Source organism: Pungitius pungitius, chromosome 9 (genome assembly GCF_949316345.1).
Source record: "Pungitius pungitius chromosome 9, fPunPun2.1, whole genome shotgun sequence".
NCBI lineage: Eukaryota > Metazoa > Chordata > Actinopteri > Perciformes > Gasterosteidae > Pungitius > Pungitius pungitius.
In genome coordinates, this window is record NC_084908.1 from 8165062 (window position 1) to 8184932 (window position 19871).

General features: G+C 46.3%; 1 protein-coding gene and 1 long non-coding RNA gene across 2 annotated transcripts; one reads left to right on the plus strand and one right to left on the minus strand.

The window, feature by feature from the left end:
- Positions 1 to 14264, minus strand: si:dkey-9i23.8 (uncharacterized). The gene is made up of 10 exons (XM_062564358.1): positions 14013 to 14264; positions 8889 to 8976; positions 8575 to 8801; positions 5469 to 5475; positions 5111 to 5236; positions 4727 to 4865; positions 4488 to 4652; positions 1789 to 1796; positions 360 to 430; positions 1 to 261 (listed from the first exon to the last, which is right to left on the minus strand). Exons 1-10 carry the CDS (start codon positions 14262 to 14264, stop codon positions 52 to 54), a joined length of 1293 nt encoding a protein of 430 aa, XP_062420342.1. The 3' UTR covers positions 1 to 51.
- A 4196-nt stretch (positions 14265 to 18460) lies between these two features.
- On the plus strand, positions 18461 to 18926 carry LOC119218379 (uncharacterized). Its single transcript, XR_005120381.2, has 2 exons — positions 18461 to 18643; positions 18772 to 18926. It is a non-coding gene; the product is annotated as an uncharacterized LOC119218379 (long non-coding RNA).
- The last annotated feature ends 945 nt before the right edge of the window (positions 18927 to 19871 follow it).

Consider the following 19871-nt stretch of genomic DNA (forward strand, 5'->3'; position numbering starts at 1 on the left):
TACACATGTGCTTGATATTTGTGGGGAATACACGTGGAAACAGTCAGAAGTTCACATGTCATATCTAGTGATAGAAGTGAGGACAGGCTCTGTCAATGGTTTCCTTCTGGTCCAAAGCAGAGCCAGGCTCGCTTCACGGAAGTTCTGATGAGAGCAGTAAATAAGAGGGTTCAGACTACAGTCCAGGTATGACATCACTGATGAAAGAGTCCTTAACCAATCAGGTGCCAGGGACAGGTCCATCCTACCCAGCAGGATCAGCTGAAACAAAGATTTTGTGAGTGGATAGTGGACTCTGTGGCTTTATCATATGTGTACATGCAGAACGCGTTGTTCCATGTGTGCAGCTAGTGCGTTACCTCAGACGCAACAAAAGGAGTGTAGCAGAGCATGTAGGAGGCCACCAGCAAAGGACAGACTGAAGACAGATCTGCTTCACCATTCCTGGTACAAAGAGGGGAAAGTAAGGGAATAGACTTTTTTGCCCCCTGTATCGCCACTGCTGCTTTTCATCGTCTTTTTTTCGCTGACATATTTGTCCACCCCTCGACGGGCAAACCGAGATCTGGAGCATGGTCCAGACGCAGAACCATGCATCAGGATCCCTCTCTCGGGATGTACAGAATCCAACAGATATCTCCACTTTAGTACATAATGAACAATGTAAAATAGTAATTTATTCAATTTTTGTTGGAATGCAATATTATTTTTATATTCAAAGAGCCATTTACTTTGCACGCATATGCATACACACAATAAAAATACAAATTGTAGTAGTATAAGACAATAGAGTGTGCTTTTTTCTATACACTGTAAATTATTTCCCCGTTAAATAACAGGAATTTACTGGCAGCAGGGTTACCATTATTTTCATGTTATTTTAACAGTTTATTCCTGTTAATGTTTTTTTACAGTGCACACCCGTAATGTTTTTTAACAGGAATTTACTGGCAGCAGGGTTACCATTATTTTCATGTTATTTTAACGGTTTATTCCTGTTAATGTTTTTTTACAGTGCACACCCGTAATGTTTTTTAACAGGACTTTACTGGCAGCAGGGTTACCATTATTTTCATGTTAAATCACCATTTATTTAGTTTCCTTTAAATATTGCTTTTAAAATGTATTGATTATTATTTTAGCATAGTAATGTGTACCATTGATTGTAATATACATATTTCTAGCTTGAGTTATTATAAGAATAGGCATAATACATCACATAACACTTAAGTGAAAGAAAACGAATAGTTCCATGTTCAAATTAACTTTTTTATTGTAATAGTAACACTGAAAGTTAAATACTTACAAATGTAGGCACATATAGATCGGATCAATCATAGAAAAATACACTACATTGCCCAGAACGCACCTGAACACACCTCCACTGAAAGAGAGAGAGAGAGAGAGAGAGAGACATAAATAATAGAAAGTCTGAAAAGTAAAATTTATTGAAACAATGGCAAAGAGCATGAATGTATGTATCTATCTCACCTTTTTGAAATGAAATCCCACTGGAAGTCCATCAGTCTGCGCAAGAAGCTGGCGATGTGTGAATTTACCGTTCTTTTTTTCCCCTTTGCAGCCTTTGTCCCCTTTTCTGGGTTTATACCCACAAAGCGTCTGAAAAATTATACACGGGTTGGAAATCTAGTAATTCACACAGACTAACACTACAACAAGACAACAAATGTCCATGAACTATCCTCAACATACTATCCTATGCATCTATGAATATTGTAAGTTGCACTAAAACTTTCTAAAGCAAAGTTAATTGCTAAATCCCATCACCAGACCTGCTGAAACCATGCTTGAGCCACAGCTAGGCCAGAACAAATGCAGGTGTTAACAGACAATGTCTTACCTCTGGATGAATTCAAGTGTGCACGCTGCCTCCTCTTGGTACTGTAGGTTGAAGATATAAAAACCGGAGAAAAAAGACGCCAGCCCTGTCACAAAGGTGGACTGGATCCCTTCGCCCACAATCTGGCCCTCAATGCTGAGCATCCAGCGTTGGAAGTGGTTTCCTGTTTCTCCTGAAACAGAAATGTTTTAACTGTCAAATTTCTGTTTTAGTTTTCAATTTGAATACAGAGTTTAGTTTGATACCATTTAATTCACTACATACAACACTAAAACCAACTTACCAAGAAGTATCAGACGAGGCGTTGCAGGTAAAGCTAGTGAACTCTCAAGGTCAGCTGCACTGGCATATCAAGTCCTGAGACATCTTCGGAAAAGTGAGACAGAAGAAGATGGATGACTTGATAGGACAGCTCGACATCATCATCAAGCTGACGAAGAACTTCCTTCATCCTTTCATTTGTCGGTTTAGTCTTGAACAACACAAGACTTATTGATAGATTATAAGACACCATTCAAATTTCCACCTGGTTCTGAGGGAAACATGCAGTGAGATCTTCTTGATCAGCAGTGTGATCAGGGATAGTGCCCTGCATCTGCATCTGTAATTAAAAACAAAAACAAATGTAATGTAAAATAGACACACCCAGGGTGGGAAATTAGCACCTGCCACAAGCCAATGGCGGGTGACTTTGCCTCGCATACAAGCCACAGTGGCGGGTGGAGTGGTTTTCAGCGCTCTAGTCTGTGACACATATAGCTAATCTGAAGTACAGACTAGAGGGCTACATTGGGATTGTGTGCCGCCGGGTCCCGCGAGACCCAACGCAAATCTCGCAGGAGCGCCAGCGGGCGGTTTAAAAAAAAACACAGCGGAATCAGAACCATCCCACACCAACCGTCCCGTATTACCCGGAACATCCCGAATTATGGGCAATTTTGATTTGTCCCGGCCGGGACAGCTCCAATCCCGATTTCCAATCACAGCCTGCTAAGTCAATGACGCGCGAAAAACTCCCGGTTGTTGTGAAGTTGTGACGCATCAGACCAGTGCGCGCGGGTGCCGGGTGACCAGAGCGGAGCATGTGAAGTTGTTCAAGCCCGGCCGCCGACGCTAGCCCCCCCCCCCGCCCCCGTTGAGACCGCCCGCTAGCCCCCCCCGCCCCCGTTGAGACCGCTAGCACTAGCATTATTTATAGATTTAGATCGTATACATGAACGGACATTAAAATAAGCGCATTGTTTTGTAAGATTAATGGACAAACTATCGAAACTTTGCTAGCTTGAATCACCTCGGCTCATTAGCAGCTAGCTAAATTAAACTTCATAGTGCAAGTCCGTGGCGTTTAGTATACCTCAACATCACTGATAAATGTTAACTATGCATGACTTTAAAGAAATTCTAGTTAATCTCACCGGATTGTTGTGGTTTTCCTCGATGTAACCAGAGCGATCCTCCGACATGGAATGGCCGTGTGTCCGTTGCGTTGCAGGTTCAAATGCCTTCTTACTCGCTCTTTGCCAGAATGCAAAAAATACTGTATGAACCTGTTATTTCAGAAAGTGGCGCGAACGTGATCAGAAAGACACACACACACACACACACACACACGCACACACACATCTACACACACAGATTTGGAGCGCAGTTAGTCAATTAAATGTTAGGTGTCTCGTTTAAAATCGGGAGGTATGATTATGGTAATAAAAGCAAGATGATTCTTTATAACATTTGCAGTACAGAAATCACTTGGTGTTCTGTCTAACCTTCATTCAGTGAATGCATACAATATTTAATTTCTTAGTATGCAACATTGACAATAATGAATTAGTCATTGTTTTGCAACTTACAAAAACGAAAAATTGCTAACTTCTCCAATGATAAATAATATATTTTTTATAATCTAAGCATAAAATTGCGTTTATCGGCACTTATCCCCAAAACATGACCATACCAGACCATCTAACTCTGGCCGCCATCTTTGAATGTTCGGTTGTGCTGTTAAATAACAAAAATGAATGTTATTTAGCAATGAGGTGTTAAATAACATACATGAGGCGTTATTTAACATGTATTCCCTAAAAATTTACAGTAAGCTGCAGTTATTACAAATAACAGGTAAATCATGTTGAAATTTGGGTGTAAATTAACGGAAACATTTAACAGTGTAGAGTAGAGGGAATAGAGGCCTCCCCAAAGATCAGAGTGATTCTCGATTAAAGGCTTTCTTACATTTCAACAGTGGTCAATTGTTGTCCTTGTCGGTTACTCAGATGATTATTTGTCAGCTAACTACAATCATGAGCTTTTTCTTCCAGTAAAAGTTAAAACCCCTCAGTCCCTGACGCTGTTTTTGGCCTCTATTCCGAAAATGGCATACCCATGATAAAAAGTGTAAAACCCCAACACATTACATTTCAAGATAATGTATTACAATTGCAAAGCTGCAGCCAGTGTTTGGCATTGTCAAAGGAGTCTTTGACTTCATTTATGCAGATGGCAGAAGTAACTTTTGATTGGACCTGACCTCACAAACACCAGGCACACTGTATTTTTCAATAACTAAAATGATCTGACCAGTTTTTAGTATATTTTGTGTGAAATTATCTTTTCTCTGGTATGTTACCTGTTGCAGCTTGAGTGGCAGCCAGTGGCAATCAGTAGAGAGCAAATGATGATGAGGAGGAAGGGGAGGAAGATACAAATGGAGAAAGCGCAGAGAATATAGACCAACATATCTGAGTAACTGTTCTCCCAAAAGACAGCACACAACATCTCTGCAGGGTCATACCTGTAAAAGACAAGGAATGTTGATTAGAAACAACATGTTGACCACTAGGTGAAGGATTAAAGCAAGCGTTTTACCTGATCCAGGTGTAGACAACAGGGACACTACCAAACACCACCCCTGTCACCCAAGAAGCAAGGCAGCCTGCTGCCATGACAACAGAGAAAGGACTTCTGGTGGAGGCCACGCCAATCAGCTGTTGCACACAGAGGATGGCTGAAAAAGAAAACAGACACCCTCAAACTGACTGTTTCAAAGGAATTATGGGACTTCGTAGGTATTAATCGTCAATGGTATTAATGCAGGATTGTCCCTACGCCTATCACTGTTATATGTAATAAAGTTGTTAGAGGCTAGAGGTTAGAGTTGTTCATGAATATTAGAAAGATTGATGCTGCTTGATTGAACAAAATCCGTTGATATAATTCCATTCAAATCTTAACTCCTCTATGGCGGCGTACCTATGCTCCCTATGGAGGAGGTGATGAAGGCAAACTTGAGCAGGCTGACAACTTCACACCACGGTGACCTCTGTCCTCCTGTCAGCATGGCCAACAGAGATCCAGGGATGATGAGGAGGGAGCAGCCTTCACAACACAGTGGATCATGATGAGAAATTATGACTTTCTGGACTGAAAAAACATGTCATGCACTGTGACAAGTGTGCTATTTAAGCTAGTATTAAATGTATTTATAAGTTTGCTTTGTAAGATGTATACACCAAGAAATTGTGTGATGCATTGGTTTTGGTGTAAATTGTACCTAAATCTGACATGGTTAGGCTGAAGAAAGGAAGCCAGTAACGACAGCAGAACTGACCTCTGCCCTGAAATGGAAAACAGAAGAAGAGCAATGAACATATGATGATCAGACAGGACACAACACTACGTTGGGATTACGTGCCCAACATTAGTAATTACTGACACAACTAACATGAATAACATTTCACACTAATACAAGGAACAAGTGTTACACATTACCATGACTTTGACCAGCAGCACAAGAATGTTTCCCACAACTCCCATAAGCATCTGCATTCCCAACACAGCCACCAGCAGCCACCTCTCTGCCTCTGGCCACGGACGTTCCATAAACACAGTCCCATTCAACCACTCACTCACTGGAAGATGAGCAATATAAAACATATCAGAGTTTATTATAGAGTACCCACAACAATGTGATTCAGGGTTAGTCACACTGATTAACTGAGGTGAAATATACTTTGAATCCTTGTTCTAACACTAAATAGTCACCATTTGCACCACATTTTTAAATAGAAGGGCAATTTGTGGCTATTGAAAAGTGAACCTTCTGTGTCCCATGCGTGCCTCTCTGTCTTCCCGACGTTTCCCTGTCAAAAGTTTTCTTTAGAGAGTTTGTCCTGATGTGAATTGAGGTTCTAAAGACTGAGTTTTTCATTGTAATGGAATACATAAATATTTATTTATAACCTAGTAATGTGTTGGTGATAATTTACATGGAATCTTTTTAATGTTGGACTTGCTGTAGGTTTTATAAATGATCGCTTGGCATGTCATGGCTGTGTGTGATTTCATGTCTTCACAATGTCAAAGCCAAGAAAACTATTTTCTGAAATAGTTATGTGAAGGAAGACAACTTTACTAATAATGATATACTACTACTAATACTAAAAGTTAGCATGAACTTAATGACTTGATACAGCAAAGAAAAACAACAAGGACTCGGAATTAGACACAAAATAACCGACAATGCAAAATTATATAACAAATATAATTCCCTGCATAGTCTAAATGTGTGAAAATGACAGCATGTGAACAACCAATGATACACTCATTTCAGAAACTGATCATTTAAATCTGTATGCAATGCTGTTGTTGAACAGCAACTTCTTTGTAATTGGAAAGTAATCTAAAACATAATGAGTGTTAAGTTAACATATACCCGTATGTTAGATCTCTGATTTGTTCAAACAGAGACAAGACTGGTTGCCTACGCTTTGGAACAGACAGCATTCCACCTCAATTTGAGATAATTTTCTGTTTGATAGAGAAAAGCACACTTACTTTTACGATGAGCTGTCACAGCCTTCAACAATAGGTGTTTGTAGCATGGACCTTGAATGCAAGCATCATCAAAACCATTTTCAATTAAAATTCACATGCTCCATTTAACCCAACAAGAATTGCTTTGATGCATGTTGTGTGTGTATGCCTGCAAGTCAGCTTCTACCACTCCAAACAACTTATTTCATTATATTGTAGGTGACAAAAACAGCAAAGAAAGAAAGCCTTTTATTAGCAATCAGATGCAAATATATGTAAAAAGAATTCATGTTTTTAAACTGTATCAGCACCATAGAGTTATTTGTCTTGCTTCTTGCTTTCTAAAATAATGATGAATAAACCTCTGAATAGGTAGGGCTAACGCCTATAGTTAAGAGCCATTATGTCACAAGCAGACGCTCCCCGTCCCCGGAATACTGAGGTTCGAAGATCGGGACCTCAGTCACCCCCCTGTTTCGAGCCACAGTAGTTTGTGCCATCTGGGATCAGCCCACCGAGTGGGCACGACCACTCCTACCGACGCACCTGGGATTCGTCACTCATCAGGAACGGCCCTGTATTTAAGCCTGTGACTCCCCAGAGCTCCTTGCGAAGTCTTGTGCATGTTCCATCACATTCTGAGCGTTTTCCCGATCTCCTGTTCTTGCCTGTTGTTATTGACCTCTCGTTTGTCCCAGACCTCGTTCCCGCCTGCCTGACCCTCGACGATACTTCTGCCTATCTCCACGCAATCCAGGCTTTCGACCATCTGCCCGTCTACTGGACACGACTACGCCTGATCCTTGTTTGTACTTACCCAATAAAGCTGCGCTCTGCGCTTGGGTTTACTCCTGTCTCTTGTGGTGCGTTACACATTATAAGTACAATTTAAGGTCTACAGTTTGTTAGTGTTTTAGTGGAGGTTTAGTCTGAAGAGGTGTGTCTTTAGTCTGAAGATGTAAAGGCTCTCTGTGGTCCTTGTCAGTGCGGGGGGTGCGTGGGCAAGGAGGGAGGACTCAGACGCGGAGTATTGGAAAAATAAAGGACTTTAATAAAAAAAAATCTAATTCAATTCAAAAATCTAAATCAAAACCACTCCAACCAAAAGAGGGGGAGAAGGAGGAGAAAACAAAAACAGCCAGGGACTTGCACTTGAAAATACCAACGGCCATGACACGGAACATCGACATGTAATGATGCCACACAAGACAAGAGACTCACAGGGCTTAAATACACAAGGGAGGTGCAGGTGATTGGACACAGGTGGAAACGATCAGGCACGGCAGACAATCACAGGGGAAGACAGGACAAGGCAGGAAGTGAAGTTACCCAGGGACACATTGAACTACCAAATAAAACAAGACCCCAAACCGTGACAGAACCCCCCCCCTCAAGGACCAAATTCCAGACAGTCCTAAGGGAAGGGCAGAACCAAGAACATAACAGACAAGGGGAGGGAGGATGGGGACCCGACAGCTATGGTCTGCCCAGGGAACTCCGGCGGGCGGGCTGGCGGGCGGGCCGGTGGGCGGTCAGACGGCAGAGGAGTCTCCGGGGGTTGACCGGAACGGCGGCCATGTGCCAGGGTCCAGAGGTTGGGCGTGGGGTGCTCCTGGGTTCTGTTGGGGCGGCGGCCAGGCGTGGGAGTCCGCGGCTCCGGCGTTGTGGCATGGGGCGCCGGGCTCTGCGGCTTGGGGCTCCGGGCTCTGCGGCTCCGGCGTCGGGTTCTGGCGTTGTGGCGTGTGGCTCTGGCGTGGGTCTCTGGCGTCGTGGCGTGGGGCGCCAGGCTCTGCGGCTCCGGCGTCGTGGCGTGGGGCGCCAGGCCTTGCGGCTCCGGCGTCGTGGCGTGGGGCGCCAGGCTCTGCGGCTCCGGCGTCGTGGCGTGGGGCGCCAGGCCTTGCGGCTCCGGCGTCGTGGGGCGCCAGGCTCTGCGGCTCCAGCGTCGTGGCGTGGGGCACCAGGCTCTGCAGCTCTGGGGTCGTGGCGAGGGGCGCCGGGCTCTGCAGCTCCATCTCCGGGATCTGTGGCTCCGGCGTCGGGCGAGGGGCGCCGGCCTCTGCGGCTCCGGTGTCTTTGCGAGGGGCGCCGGCCTCTGCGGCTCCGTTGTCTTTGCGAGGGGCGCCGGCCTCTGCGGCTCCGGCCCAACCCCTGACCCCACCCCCCCTTCAAGGACCGACATCCAGGCGGTCCCAAGAGGGCGGGAGGGAGGGGTCACGATCGGGACTGGGGGCGGGCGTTGGGGAGCCGGGACTGGCGTCGGGGCTGGGGGCGTGGGTCTTCGAGCCGGGGCTGGGGTCGTGGGTCTTGGAGCCGGGGGGGCTGGGGGCGTGGGTCTTGGAACCGGGGGGGCTGGGGGCGTGGGTCTTGGAGCCGGGGGGGCTGGGGGCGTGGGTCTTGGAGCCGGTGTCGGGACTGGGGACGGGGGTCTTGGAGCCGGGGGCGTGGGTCTTGGAGCCGAGGCTGGGGTCGTGGGTCTTGGATCCGAGGCTGGGGTCGTGGGTCTTGGAGCCGGGGGCGTGGGTCTTGGAGCCTGGGCTGGGGGCGTGGGCTTTTGCGACTCTGCTAACTGGTCGAAGGCAGCCCGTAGCGGAGCAGTGACCATCAGGAGACGGTTGATGTAGGGGTCGGTATCCGGGGAGGGCCGCCAGAACGGGTCCTAGGGACCCCACTCCGCTGAGTCCTGCTGAGGTGGCGTCATTCTGTAGTGTTGTTACGTCCGACTCTCCTGCTTCGAAGCTTGTGTCGAAATATGAAGCAGTGCAAGGTGAAGCAAACGTATCGGTGCTTGGTCCGTTCGCTGCTGATCACGTGATCAGTGAAGTCCGAAGCTTCGTCCCGGCGCACAGTCACGTGACCCCTTCGATTTGATTCAAATGGGTGCGAAACAGGGTTCAGGCTTGTCTGTCTGATACAGTCAAAGTCAGTGTTGGTGAGAGTAGCAAAGAGCAAATTTACAATGGAACCTTTTGGCAAAGAGGTCGCTCCGAGATGTGGGAGCCCTTCAGTTTGATTTCCTCTAACAAGGTTGGCAATAAGCCAAGTCTGTCACTTGTATTGTGTAATTATTAATTATGGATATTTATTATATCTCAATAAAAATCATTTCATTCCCCATCCCATGTGTCCACAAGCACCTCAATATCCTGTCATAACAAACCTGTACAATCACTGCCCCACTGATCTTTCCTCTGTAAATCACCAATTCCAGATAAGTCCCTATGACTGCCATGAACTGCACATGCACAGTAGGAAGCACTTGCTATTTGGTACTTGCTATGGTATTTTAAATCATATTGCTTGCATATAACTATATACTAATATATATATATACATATATCTTCTATTAATTCTTTTGCTAGTATGATCACAAACATACATGCACAAAGGTGCAGAAAGACACATAGATAAGAGTTTTTCCACTTCTTCCGAATGTACAGAGAATTGAAAAACACAAACAAGGGCACAATTCAAACCTGAAAATATTTCATATATGTTCATATAGGAATCCATGTATTTATTAGATGATTTATTGGTTCAACTTTTCATGATCATGTTCAACCCACAGAGACTGGGCCAAAATACATATACTGGTAGTGTATTTGAAACATGCACTACAAGTATTCATCAGCGGAGGTCAGCATAGAGTTTGCGATGCACTGAATGAATGAACCTTTTTCTGATACAATTGGCTGGAAAGCTTCACTGGTTCAGAAAGCTTCACTTTGCCATCACTATCATTCTGTCAGTGCGGGGGGTGCGTGGGCATGGAGGGAGGACTCAGACGCAGAGTATTGGAAAAATAAAGGACTTTAATGGTCAAAAACTAAATCAAAACCACTCCAACCAAAAGAGGGGGAGAAGGAGGAGAAAACAAAAACAGCCAGGGACCTGGACTTGAAAATACCAACGGCCATGACACGGAACATCGACATGTAATGACGCCACACAAGACAAGAGACTCACAGGGCTTAAATACACAAGGGAGGTGCAGGTGATTGGACACAGGTGGAAATGATCAGGCACGGCAGACAATCACAGGGGAAAACAGGACAAGGCAGGAAGTGAAGCTACCCAGGGACACAAGAGACATTGAACTACAAAATAAAACAAGACAAGAACCCAAACCGTGACAGACCTGATCGTTCTATCTTGATCAATCTTGGATTACTCATGAATGAAGTGATGCAGAGTCAGAGTGGAAGTCATCAATGTTTACTACGAATCGCTTGCATACATATATTTTACATACATTTCCCGTAATGCAATGCGGCCTTTCCGCTACAGGGGTTCGCGAGGAACATAATACATAACATCTCCTCCCTCCCTAAATGAAAAATACCCTTATGAAATCCTACTATGAAATCTTACTATCATTATAAAACCATCACCATTTAATGCACCAACATTTTCACAGTACCACGTGTGTTTTATTTTATTTTATTATTTTATTTTTTGGTTTATGCTACAGAAAATGAGGGTAGACTGCCTCAAATCCAGACATGACCCTGGGATTTATTCTACCCCACCACACTGGGTCTGTCCCATATCTAATTCTTCAAACGGTTTGGTGGTCGGTGTTCCCTGACTGGATACCAACGCATAGTCAGTTCTTTGGGTGAGGATCCCCCGGGGATGCCAGGCAGTGGCACCAATGTAACTGGCGATGCCATAGGCTCTGCCATTGGAGCCACTGGGTCTAAAGTGATAGACACAGTTTTGGGGATTTGTGCTGGTACACTGGTGGTAGTAGGTACCTCAGTGAGATGTTGTGCCGCGGGTTGTGGACACCCGACCGGTGACGCAAACCTCAGTGTTGCTTCCTGTTGCAGTTGATCTGTGTGTCTCCTCCAGATCATGTACTCCGCTGTTTGGACTGTGTACGACACTGGACCTGTCTGTGCAATTATTGTGCCTGGAACCCACTTTGCACCACTTCTATATAGTATATGTGCCATCACCGGGTCTCCAGGACCGAAGACTTCATCTCTTGCCGTCTTCTCCCGACTTTGTATCTGCGCCTTTTTACACCACCGACTTAGTTTTGGTAGGTTTCAGCAGGTCAAAGCTGGTGCGCAACCGTCTGTTCATCAGGAGTGTTGATGGGGACTCTTTTGTCGTTCCATGCGGCACGTTCCTGTAGGACAAGAAGAAAGCATGCAGTCTTTGATGTGGAGAGAACCTTGTCCTTGTGACGCCTTGAGTGAGTGTTTCATGCTCTGAATAAATCTTTCTGCAAGACCGTTAGTAGCAGGGTGATATGGTGCAGAATTTATATGTTGAATTCCGTGCCTTTCCAGGAACTTGGCCAGATCTGCAGAGACAAATTGCGGACCATTGTCACTTACCGGCTGTTCTGGAAAACCAAAACGACTCAATTGTTTTCTGGGCTGTAGTTGATCTCATAATTGCCACTTCTGGCCACTTACTATGTGCATCAATAGCTACCAACAGCATTCTCTCTTCACATGGCCCAGAAAAATCGATTGGTATCCGTTGCCCTACTTCCTCCGGCCATTCCCATGGTTGCAGAGGAGCTACACAACCCTGTCTTCAATCTGACCATCGAGTCCTGGCCACCAGAAATAGCTCCTCGCAAGTTCTTTCATGCGCACCATTCCACAGTGCCCTAAATGTAACTGTTGTAGTAGTGCTTCCCTCAGATTTGGTGGAATGATGACCCTCTGCCACCATACCAGACATCATGCTTGGACTGAGAGTTCATTCATCTTTGAGAGGTTTCAGTTCCCCAACACTCTCCCCTTTTCTTCCACTCATCACAACATCAATCATCTTAGAGAGCACAGGGTCATTTCTGCTATGACTTTTCACCTGTACACAAGTGATTGGTGTCCCGTCTACCTGCTGGAAGTAGAAAATAGATGCTTGCTTAGACACGACACGAGTATCCGGCAGTGGCAGCCTAGAGAGCCCATCAGCGTTTGAGTGCAGTTCAGACTAACTATACTTAATGTCATATGTGTGGGTGGAGAGAATCAATGCCCACTTTTGCATACGACTCGCAGCCAATGACGGAATCCCTGTGTGTGGCCCAAAAATGATGGTGAACGGCCAATGATCTGTTAGCAGCGCGAACTTCCTCCCAAACAGGTATTGGTGGAACTCCCGGATGCCGAAAACTATGCATAGGGCCTCTCTTTGGGCGTAGTTGCTTTCGCCCTTTTTGAGTGAGTGTGACGCGAAAGCGTTTCCTCCCCATTTGCCAGTATATGGGACACTACGGCCCCTATGCCATAAGGCGATGCGTCACAAGCTAATTGTAGCGGGAGTGAGGGGTCAAAATGTATTAATGCTCCTGATTGCACAACGCTTCTTTGGTTTGTGCAAACACCTCCTCACATTGAGCTGTCCATTTCCACACCTTGCCTTGGCACAAAAGCTGATGGAGTGGCTTCAACATGAATGCCAAATTAGGAATAAAATTCCCATAATAATTACCCTACTTTCGCGACTATAAGGCGCACTTAAAATCCTTTTTTTTCTAAAAAAACGACGAGTGCGCCTTGTAATCCGGAGCGCCATATATATGGATCAATTGGTTGATCCATACTGGTTAACGAGGATCCATTGGAGGGAAAGTCTGGTGCCAGCAGCCGCGGTAATTCCAGCTCCAACAGCGTATTGTAACGGACTGTGTTTTCATGTTCTGGAGCGGCGTTGCACTTTACAGAGTTTTGGGATGTTCAGTGAAGGGCGCACAATGTTACGTCACTCATCTTAGTGCCACCTATGGGGACGCGGGAATTGTTGTTGTTTTGGAGAGCGATGGTGTGTTTTTGTTCGGCGTAGGCTACGGCCGACAGTAGCCTGTTTCTCGGCAATAAAACCAGAAGATAAGCACATTGTCCAGAGATTCATTAGCGAGAGTCGCTACAGTATATTAAAGCTCGTAGTTGGATCTCGGGATCGCGCTGACGGTCCGCCGCGAGGCGCCACCATCTGTTCCAGCGCTGCCTCTCGGTGCAAGATGCACGAAAGCATTTTCCAAGAATGTTTTCATTAATCAAGAACGAAAGTTGGAGGTTCAGAGATATTGTTAATATCCACATTAACGTTTGAACAACGTTACCATGGGAGTGAAGAGTTTTCGGAACGCTTAATAACGTTTGATTTAGCACAGCCCGATCTAGTGGATGCATAACGCAGCCCCAGTCAAACGTTTTACTGCAGTATCTTCTATGCGCCTTAAAATCCGGTGCGCTCTATATATGAAAATAGTTCTAAAATCGGCGATTCATTGAAGGTGCGCCTTATAAATCATTGCGCCGTATAGTCGCGAAAATACGGTAAGCAACCCAAGATAGCAACATAGTCGACTTACGTTTTGTGGTGCTGGGGTCTCGGACCTTTGATGGAGCCTTGTGTAAGCCTTGGGCTCAATCACATGCCCCAAGTACTCCACTGAAGATTTAAAAAATTCGCACTTAGGCTTGCGGACTCTGAGTCCATATTCTTCCAGTCTTTGCAGGGTGGCATCCAGATTCCTCAAGTGCTCTTCCTCAGTCTTTCCCGTGACTAAGATGTCATCCAGGTAGCACTGTACTCCAGGCAGGCCACTTAAGACTTGATCCATCACTTGCTGAAACAAAGATGGTGCAGATTGACCTGCAGCGACATGCAGGTATGCAGGTATGCATATCGCTGTGCATGTCAATTTTACTAAATTTCTTCCCTCCTGCTAGGCCAGCAAACAGCTAGGCCAGCAAACAGATCATCGATGCAAGGGAGTGGATATTGTTCCACTTCCAGCACCGGGTTAACAGTCACCTTGAAATCCCCACAAATCCTGACAGATCAATTTTTTTTATTACAGGAACAATGGGTGTTGGATGTTCTTCATGCTTCCCAGTTTGTCTTTAAACACCTCTATGTACCTTTCTAGGACTGTGGTTAGACCTGACTCCGCCTTGGATATCCTGAAGATGCTTGCCCAGTCAAAACACATCTTTTCCAGCCATGCACGACCACAGAGCGAAGGGCAGGGCTGGACTGATAATCTGGCATACTGGGCAAATGCCCGGTGGGCCGACTTGTCGGGGTTGATCTTCAGGTGGTAAGCGGACATCCACGGAGAGATGTCAGTCAGACAGGCAGAGATCCGTGCCGCCACCTGAGTGTCATAGTGAGGGAAGGAGAGAATTAAGTGCGTGTCATCGGCATAGCTTTGGTAGGAGAAGCCATGCGTTCAGTCCACAGTTTTGACAGAAAGGGAAGAAGAGATACTGTCGTTGTTTTCTTCAGAGGGGTTGAGGGTGGGTTTCTTCAGGAGTGATTTAACTCTTGCTTCCTTGAGAGAGTTGGGAAAACAGCCAGATAACAGGAATCAGGAAACGTTTATTGCCATCATATGTTAGACATACATGGAATTTGACTTGGCGGTTGGTGCATGACGGAAGACAGTACAAATATGATATGGGTTAATACGCTAAAGCTATGGGTTAGTAAGTTTAGAAATAAAGATAAAATAAAAAATAAAGATAAAGTGCACCAGCTTAACAGAAAATGACAAGTGACAAGTGAAAGTGACAAAGTGAATGTACATGAGAGTGAGAGTCAGTCAGGGGGGGACTCGGGCTCTGTTGATGAGCCCGATTGCCAGATTTCAGCCAATTACCCTCTCTGCAGAGCGGATGACATGCTGCAGCCTGCCCTTGTCCTTGGCTGTGGCTGCAGCGTACCACACGGTGATGGAGGAGCAGAGGATGGACTTGATGATGGCTGTGTAGAAGTGCACCATCATCGTCTTTGGCAGGTTGAATTTCTTCAGCTGCCTCAGGAAGAACAACCTCTACTGAGCCTTTTTGGGGATGGAGCTGATGTTTAGCTCCCACTTGAGGTCCTGGGTGATTGAACCATTACTCACCCGGTTCAATTAAACATTGTTGTCCTCTACCGACCACCAGGCTCCTTGGGCCACTTTCTGGAAGAACTGGATATCGTCCTGTCAAACTTCCCTGAAAATGGCCCTCAGCTCATCCTCCTAGGTGACTTCAACATCAACATGAGGTCAGATGACTTCAACGTCATCTGACCTCATACTCCTACTTGCTTCATTTGCACTGACACTCAATCCCTCCCCTCCGACTCACAAAGCTGGCAATCACCTTGACTACATCTTCACTAGGAACTGCACTACAACTAACCTCACTGTAATACGCTCTATCTTCTCCAACCCACCTCCCTCCAGTTGTATCGCACAGACCTCGCCTCAATCACCCTCACTTCCCTGTTTCACACCCCTGTCCCCTAACAAAGTTCTTACCTTAGTAACCTCTGCCCGTCCCACCACCTTGACCCCATCCCATATCCTACAGTCAATCGCCCCCGATCTTCTTCCCTTCCTCACATGTCTCATTAACAATGCTCTGTTATCTGGCTGTTTCCCCAACACTTTGAAGGAAGCAAGAGTTAACCTACTCCTGAAGAAACCCACCCTCAACCCTTCGGTAGAAAACAACTACAGACCGGTATCCCTCCTTCCCTTCCTGTCCAAAACAATTGAACGAGCCATCTTCAACCAACTCTCCTCCTACCTCCATAGTAACAACCTCCTAGACCCCCACCAGTCAGGCTTCAAGGCGGGCCATTCCACAGAGACTGCTCTCCTCGCTGTCGCGGAACAACTCCACGCTGCTAGAGCCGCCTCGCTCTCCTCCGTGCTCATCCTACTGGACCTTTCTGCAGCATTCGACACAGTAAACCACCAGATCCTTATCGCCGCCCTTCAGGAACTTGGTGTCACAGGATCCGCACTGTCTCTTCTCTCATCCTACCTTGATGGTCGCACCTACCGGGTAACTTGGGGAGGATCAGTGTCGGAACCTTGTCCCCTTACTACTGGAGTTCCTCAGGGCTCCGTCCTGGGTCCCCTCCTCTTCTCAATTTACACCAACTCCCTTGGCTCCGTCATTCGCTCGCACGGTTTTTCCTATCACAGCTATGCCGACGACACTCAACTAATTCTCTCCTTCCCCGACTCGGACACTCAGGTGGCGGCACGGATCTCTGCATGTCTGACTGACATTTCCCAGTGGAGGTCCGCTCATCACCTGAAGATCAACCCCGACAAGACTGAACTACTTTTCTTCCCTGGAAAAACCTCGCCCACTCAGGACCTGACCGTTAACTTCGGCGACTCCGTGTTAACGCCCACTCAGAGTGCCAGGAACCTCGGCGTCACTTGACTCCCAACTCTCCCTGACTGCCAACATCGCAGCGACGACACAATCCTGTAGATACACGCTCTACAACATCAGGAGAATACAACCCCTTCTCACTCAGAAGGCGACACAGGTACTGATTCAGGCGCTTGTCATCTCCCGCCTTGACTACTGTAACTCTCTGCTGGCAGGTCTCCCAGGTACCGCCATACGACCACTGCAGCTCATCCAGAATGCAGCAGCTCGACTGGTCTTCAACCTTCCGAAATACTCCCACACCACACCGCTTCTCCGTTCTCTTCATTGGTTACCAGTGGCTGCCCGCATCCAGTTCAAAACATTGGTACTGACGTACCACGCTGTGAATGGATCGGGACCAGTCTACATCCGGGACATTGTGAAACCCTCCATCCCAACCCGCACACTCCAATCGGCATCTGCCAATCGGCTTGTTCCTCCCTCACTGAGAGAAAAGCACTCGACGAGATCGCGACTCTTTGCTGTCCTGGCTCCCAGATGGTGGAATGAGCTCTCCGATGACATCAGGACTGCAGAGAGACTCTACATCTTCTGTTGAAAACTCAAGACACACCTTTTTAGACTCTACCTTGACTAAAACACTAGCAAACTGTAGCACTAACAAATGATAGCACTTAAATTGTACTTATAATGGCACTTTTCTATAACATGTTTTGTAACTGCTTATTTGAAAAATGTACTTTCTTGTTACTTGTTCTTCTGAGTTTGTATCTCTATGTGGAAATGCACTTATTGTACGTCGCTTTGGATAAAAGCGTCAGCTAAATGACATGTAATGTAATGTAATAATGATGAAGCCCAGGAAACAGAAGGAATCCACAGTGGTGCCGTGGGAGTCACACAAGGTGAGGGGGGAAGGTGGGGCTGCGTTCTTCCTGAAGTGCACAACCATCTCCACTCTAACAGAGCATTGTTAATGAGACAGGTGAGGAAAGGAAGGAGCGATAGATTGTGGAATATGGGATGGGGTCAAGAGAGAAGGTGGTGGGACGGGCAGAGGTTACTAAGGTAAGAACTTGGTCAGGAGACAGGGGGATGAAAGAGAGAAACAAGGGTGATAGAGGTGAAGTCGGTGGGACACAGGTGGAAGGAGGTGGGTTAGAGAAAGAAGAACATGTCAGCTATTCTTTTGCTAAAATAGTTGACAAAGTCTCTTGGAAGAAGGGGGGAGGAGGACTCGGGGATTTGAGGAGGTTGGAGAAGATAGAAAAGAGTTTTGGGGGTTGAAAAATGAGAACTGGATTGGTAGAAAGAGCTGGCTCTCACAGCACACACCGGTTCAGACGACGGAGCCGGAGGGGATTTGTTGGCCCGTCGTGTCTTAATAAAGCAATAAGGTACGAGAGGCTATACTTTATCGTCCAATAATGTAACAGTTCAAGGGTGTAGTGACAGTTACATTATTGAAGATAAAGCACTGCCTCAAGTACCTTATTGCTTTTATAACACGGTTACCAGCGAAATGATAAATAAGTAAAAAGCTTCCTTTCAGCACAAAATAGTTGTAGCCACCACTGTTTCTATCAAGCAAATTACCTTTTTTCATCATTATCATTATGCTTTTGTCAGAGTCCCTCCCTCTGGACCCAGGTAAAGGCTGGTTTAGGTCTCCCTCTGGTGGATCTGGGAGAGGTTGGCTTCGCACGCACCTGTCTCAGCTCTGCAATCGCACACCTGCACCGGAGCCACAATCACCAGGGGATAAGAGGGAGAGCCTGACAACCGGCCGACGTCGGATCGTTACTCACGTCACGTATGTCGACCTCAGTCTTCGCGAGTCTCAGTGACCAGCACCCAGTCGAGCCGAGGGCCGAAAGTAGTTCTCTTGTCATTCAGTTTAAATCCTGTTACTCACCTCTTGTCTCACCTCCTTGGTTTCAGTTACACCTGTCTGTTCCTGCACGTGGGAGGACCACCGGGCACCGCGCACTGTCAAGGAGATCATCACCCGGGACCCCCTCCTTCACCTGCACCCCTCACGCCCGCTCCTGCTGCACCTCCAGTCGTGTTGATTAATAAAGTATTCACTCACCTCCTGACGGCTGTGTCGGTCCGTTCTGCATTTGGGTCCAGCCATGTCCCAACCTGACAGCTTTTTGTATTGCATTTCATCAATCTAGAGGAGTAATAGTCCCCATACGTGCATATGTAAACAGCATTGGGTTCCGCACCATCTGATTCATTCACATCGATTATGACGTCCACCTTAATTACACGGTTGCGTTACGGTAGCGGAGGCGGGTGTGCGTGACAAGCTGACGTGACACACTGGCACAGGACAAGGGGAGACGCAGACTATAAGTACACATGAGGGAAGTGTGGGAACAGGTGGACACAATCAGGAATCAGGGGAGACAATCAGACTGGTGACACATGAGGAAGGCCAAGGAACCTGAAACGAGAGGAGAGTTCACTTCTCAAATGAAACAGGAAGTCACAAAACAATCATGGAGACAGGATGAAAACTCAACTTGACATACAGGTGTAACAGATTGTTATGTTCTAGCAACTAGTTGCAGGAAACATGTACTAGAGAAAAGGTCATGTAGAAAGAAATTGAAGGATAATGGCAGAGCACAGCAGGACTGAAGAGAATACTGGAGGGATTTGGTGCCGGACATGGCAGAAGAGGTTTGTTCATTTTTACGCAAGGAAACCTGACTAATGAGAAAATGTGACATGATGGCCACGGTAGGCAGCGGGAGTAGACTAAATCCAGAGGATCTGCGGTAATGTAATACAAAGCATGCGAGCGGTTCTCATTAAACCCACGAAGAAGAGGAGGACAGCGAGGAAGGAGAGACAGGAGTGAGAGCTCTGGCTTCTCCGGAAATGATTTAGGCGATGAGATTAAAAAAATGTAGATTAAGAAGGCGTGTGGGGTGGAAATTGATGGTATAGCAGAATGGAAAGTGGTGATTGCATTTAAGAATGAAGGGCACATTATCACCCACTAAAACCGCCAAGTATCTGAGCAACAG

Coding starts and splice junctions, on each gene's coding strand:
- si:dkey-9i23.8 (XM_062564358.1), bottom strand. CDS start 14,264: ATGGATCAAGTCTTAAGTGGCCTGCCTGGAGTACAGTGCTACCTGGAT. Junction 8,802..8,888: donor GCCCGCCCCCAGTCCCGATC/GTGACCCCTCCC, acceptor CCGGAGCCGCAG/AGGCCGGCGCCCCTCGCAAA. Junction 262..359: donor CTCCTTTTGTTGCGTCTGAG/GTAACGCACTAG, acceptor TCTTTGTTTCAG/CTGATCCTGCTGGGTAGGAT.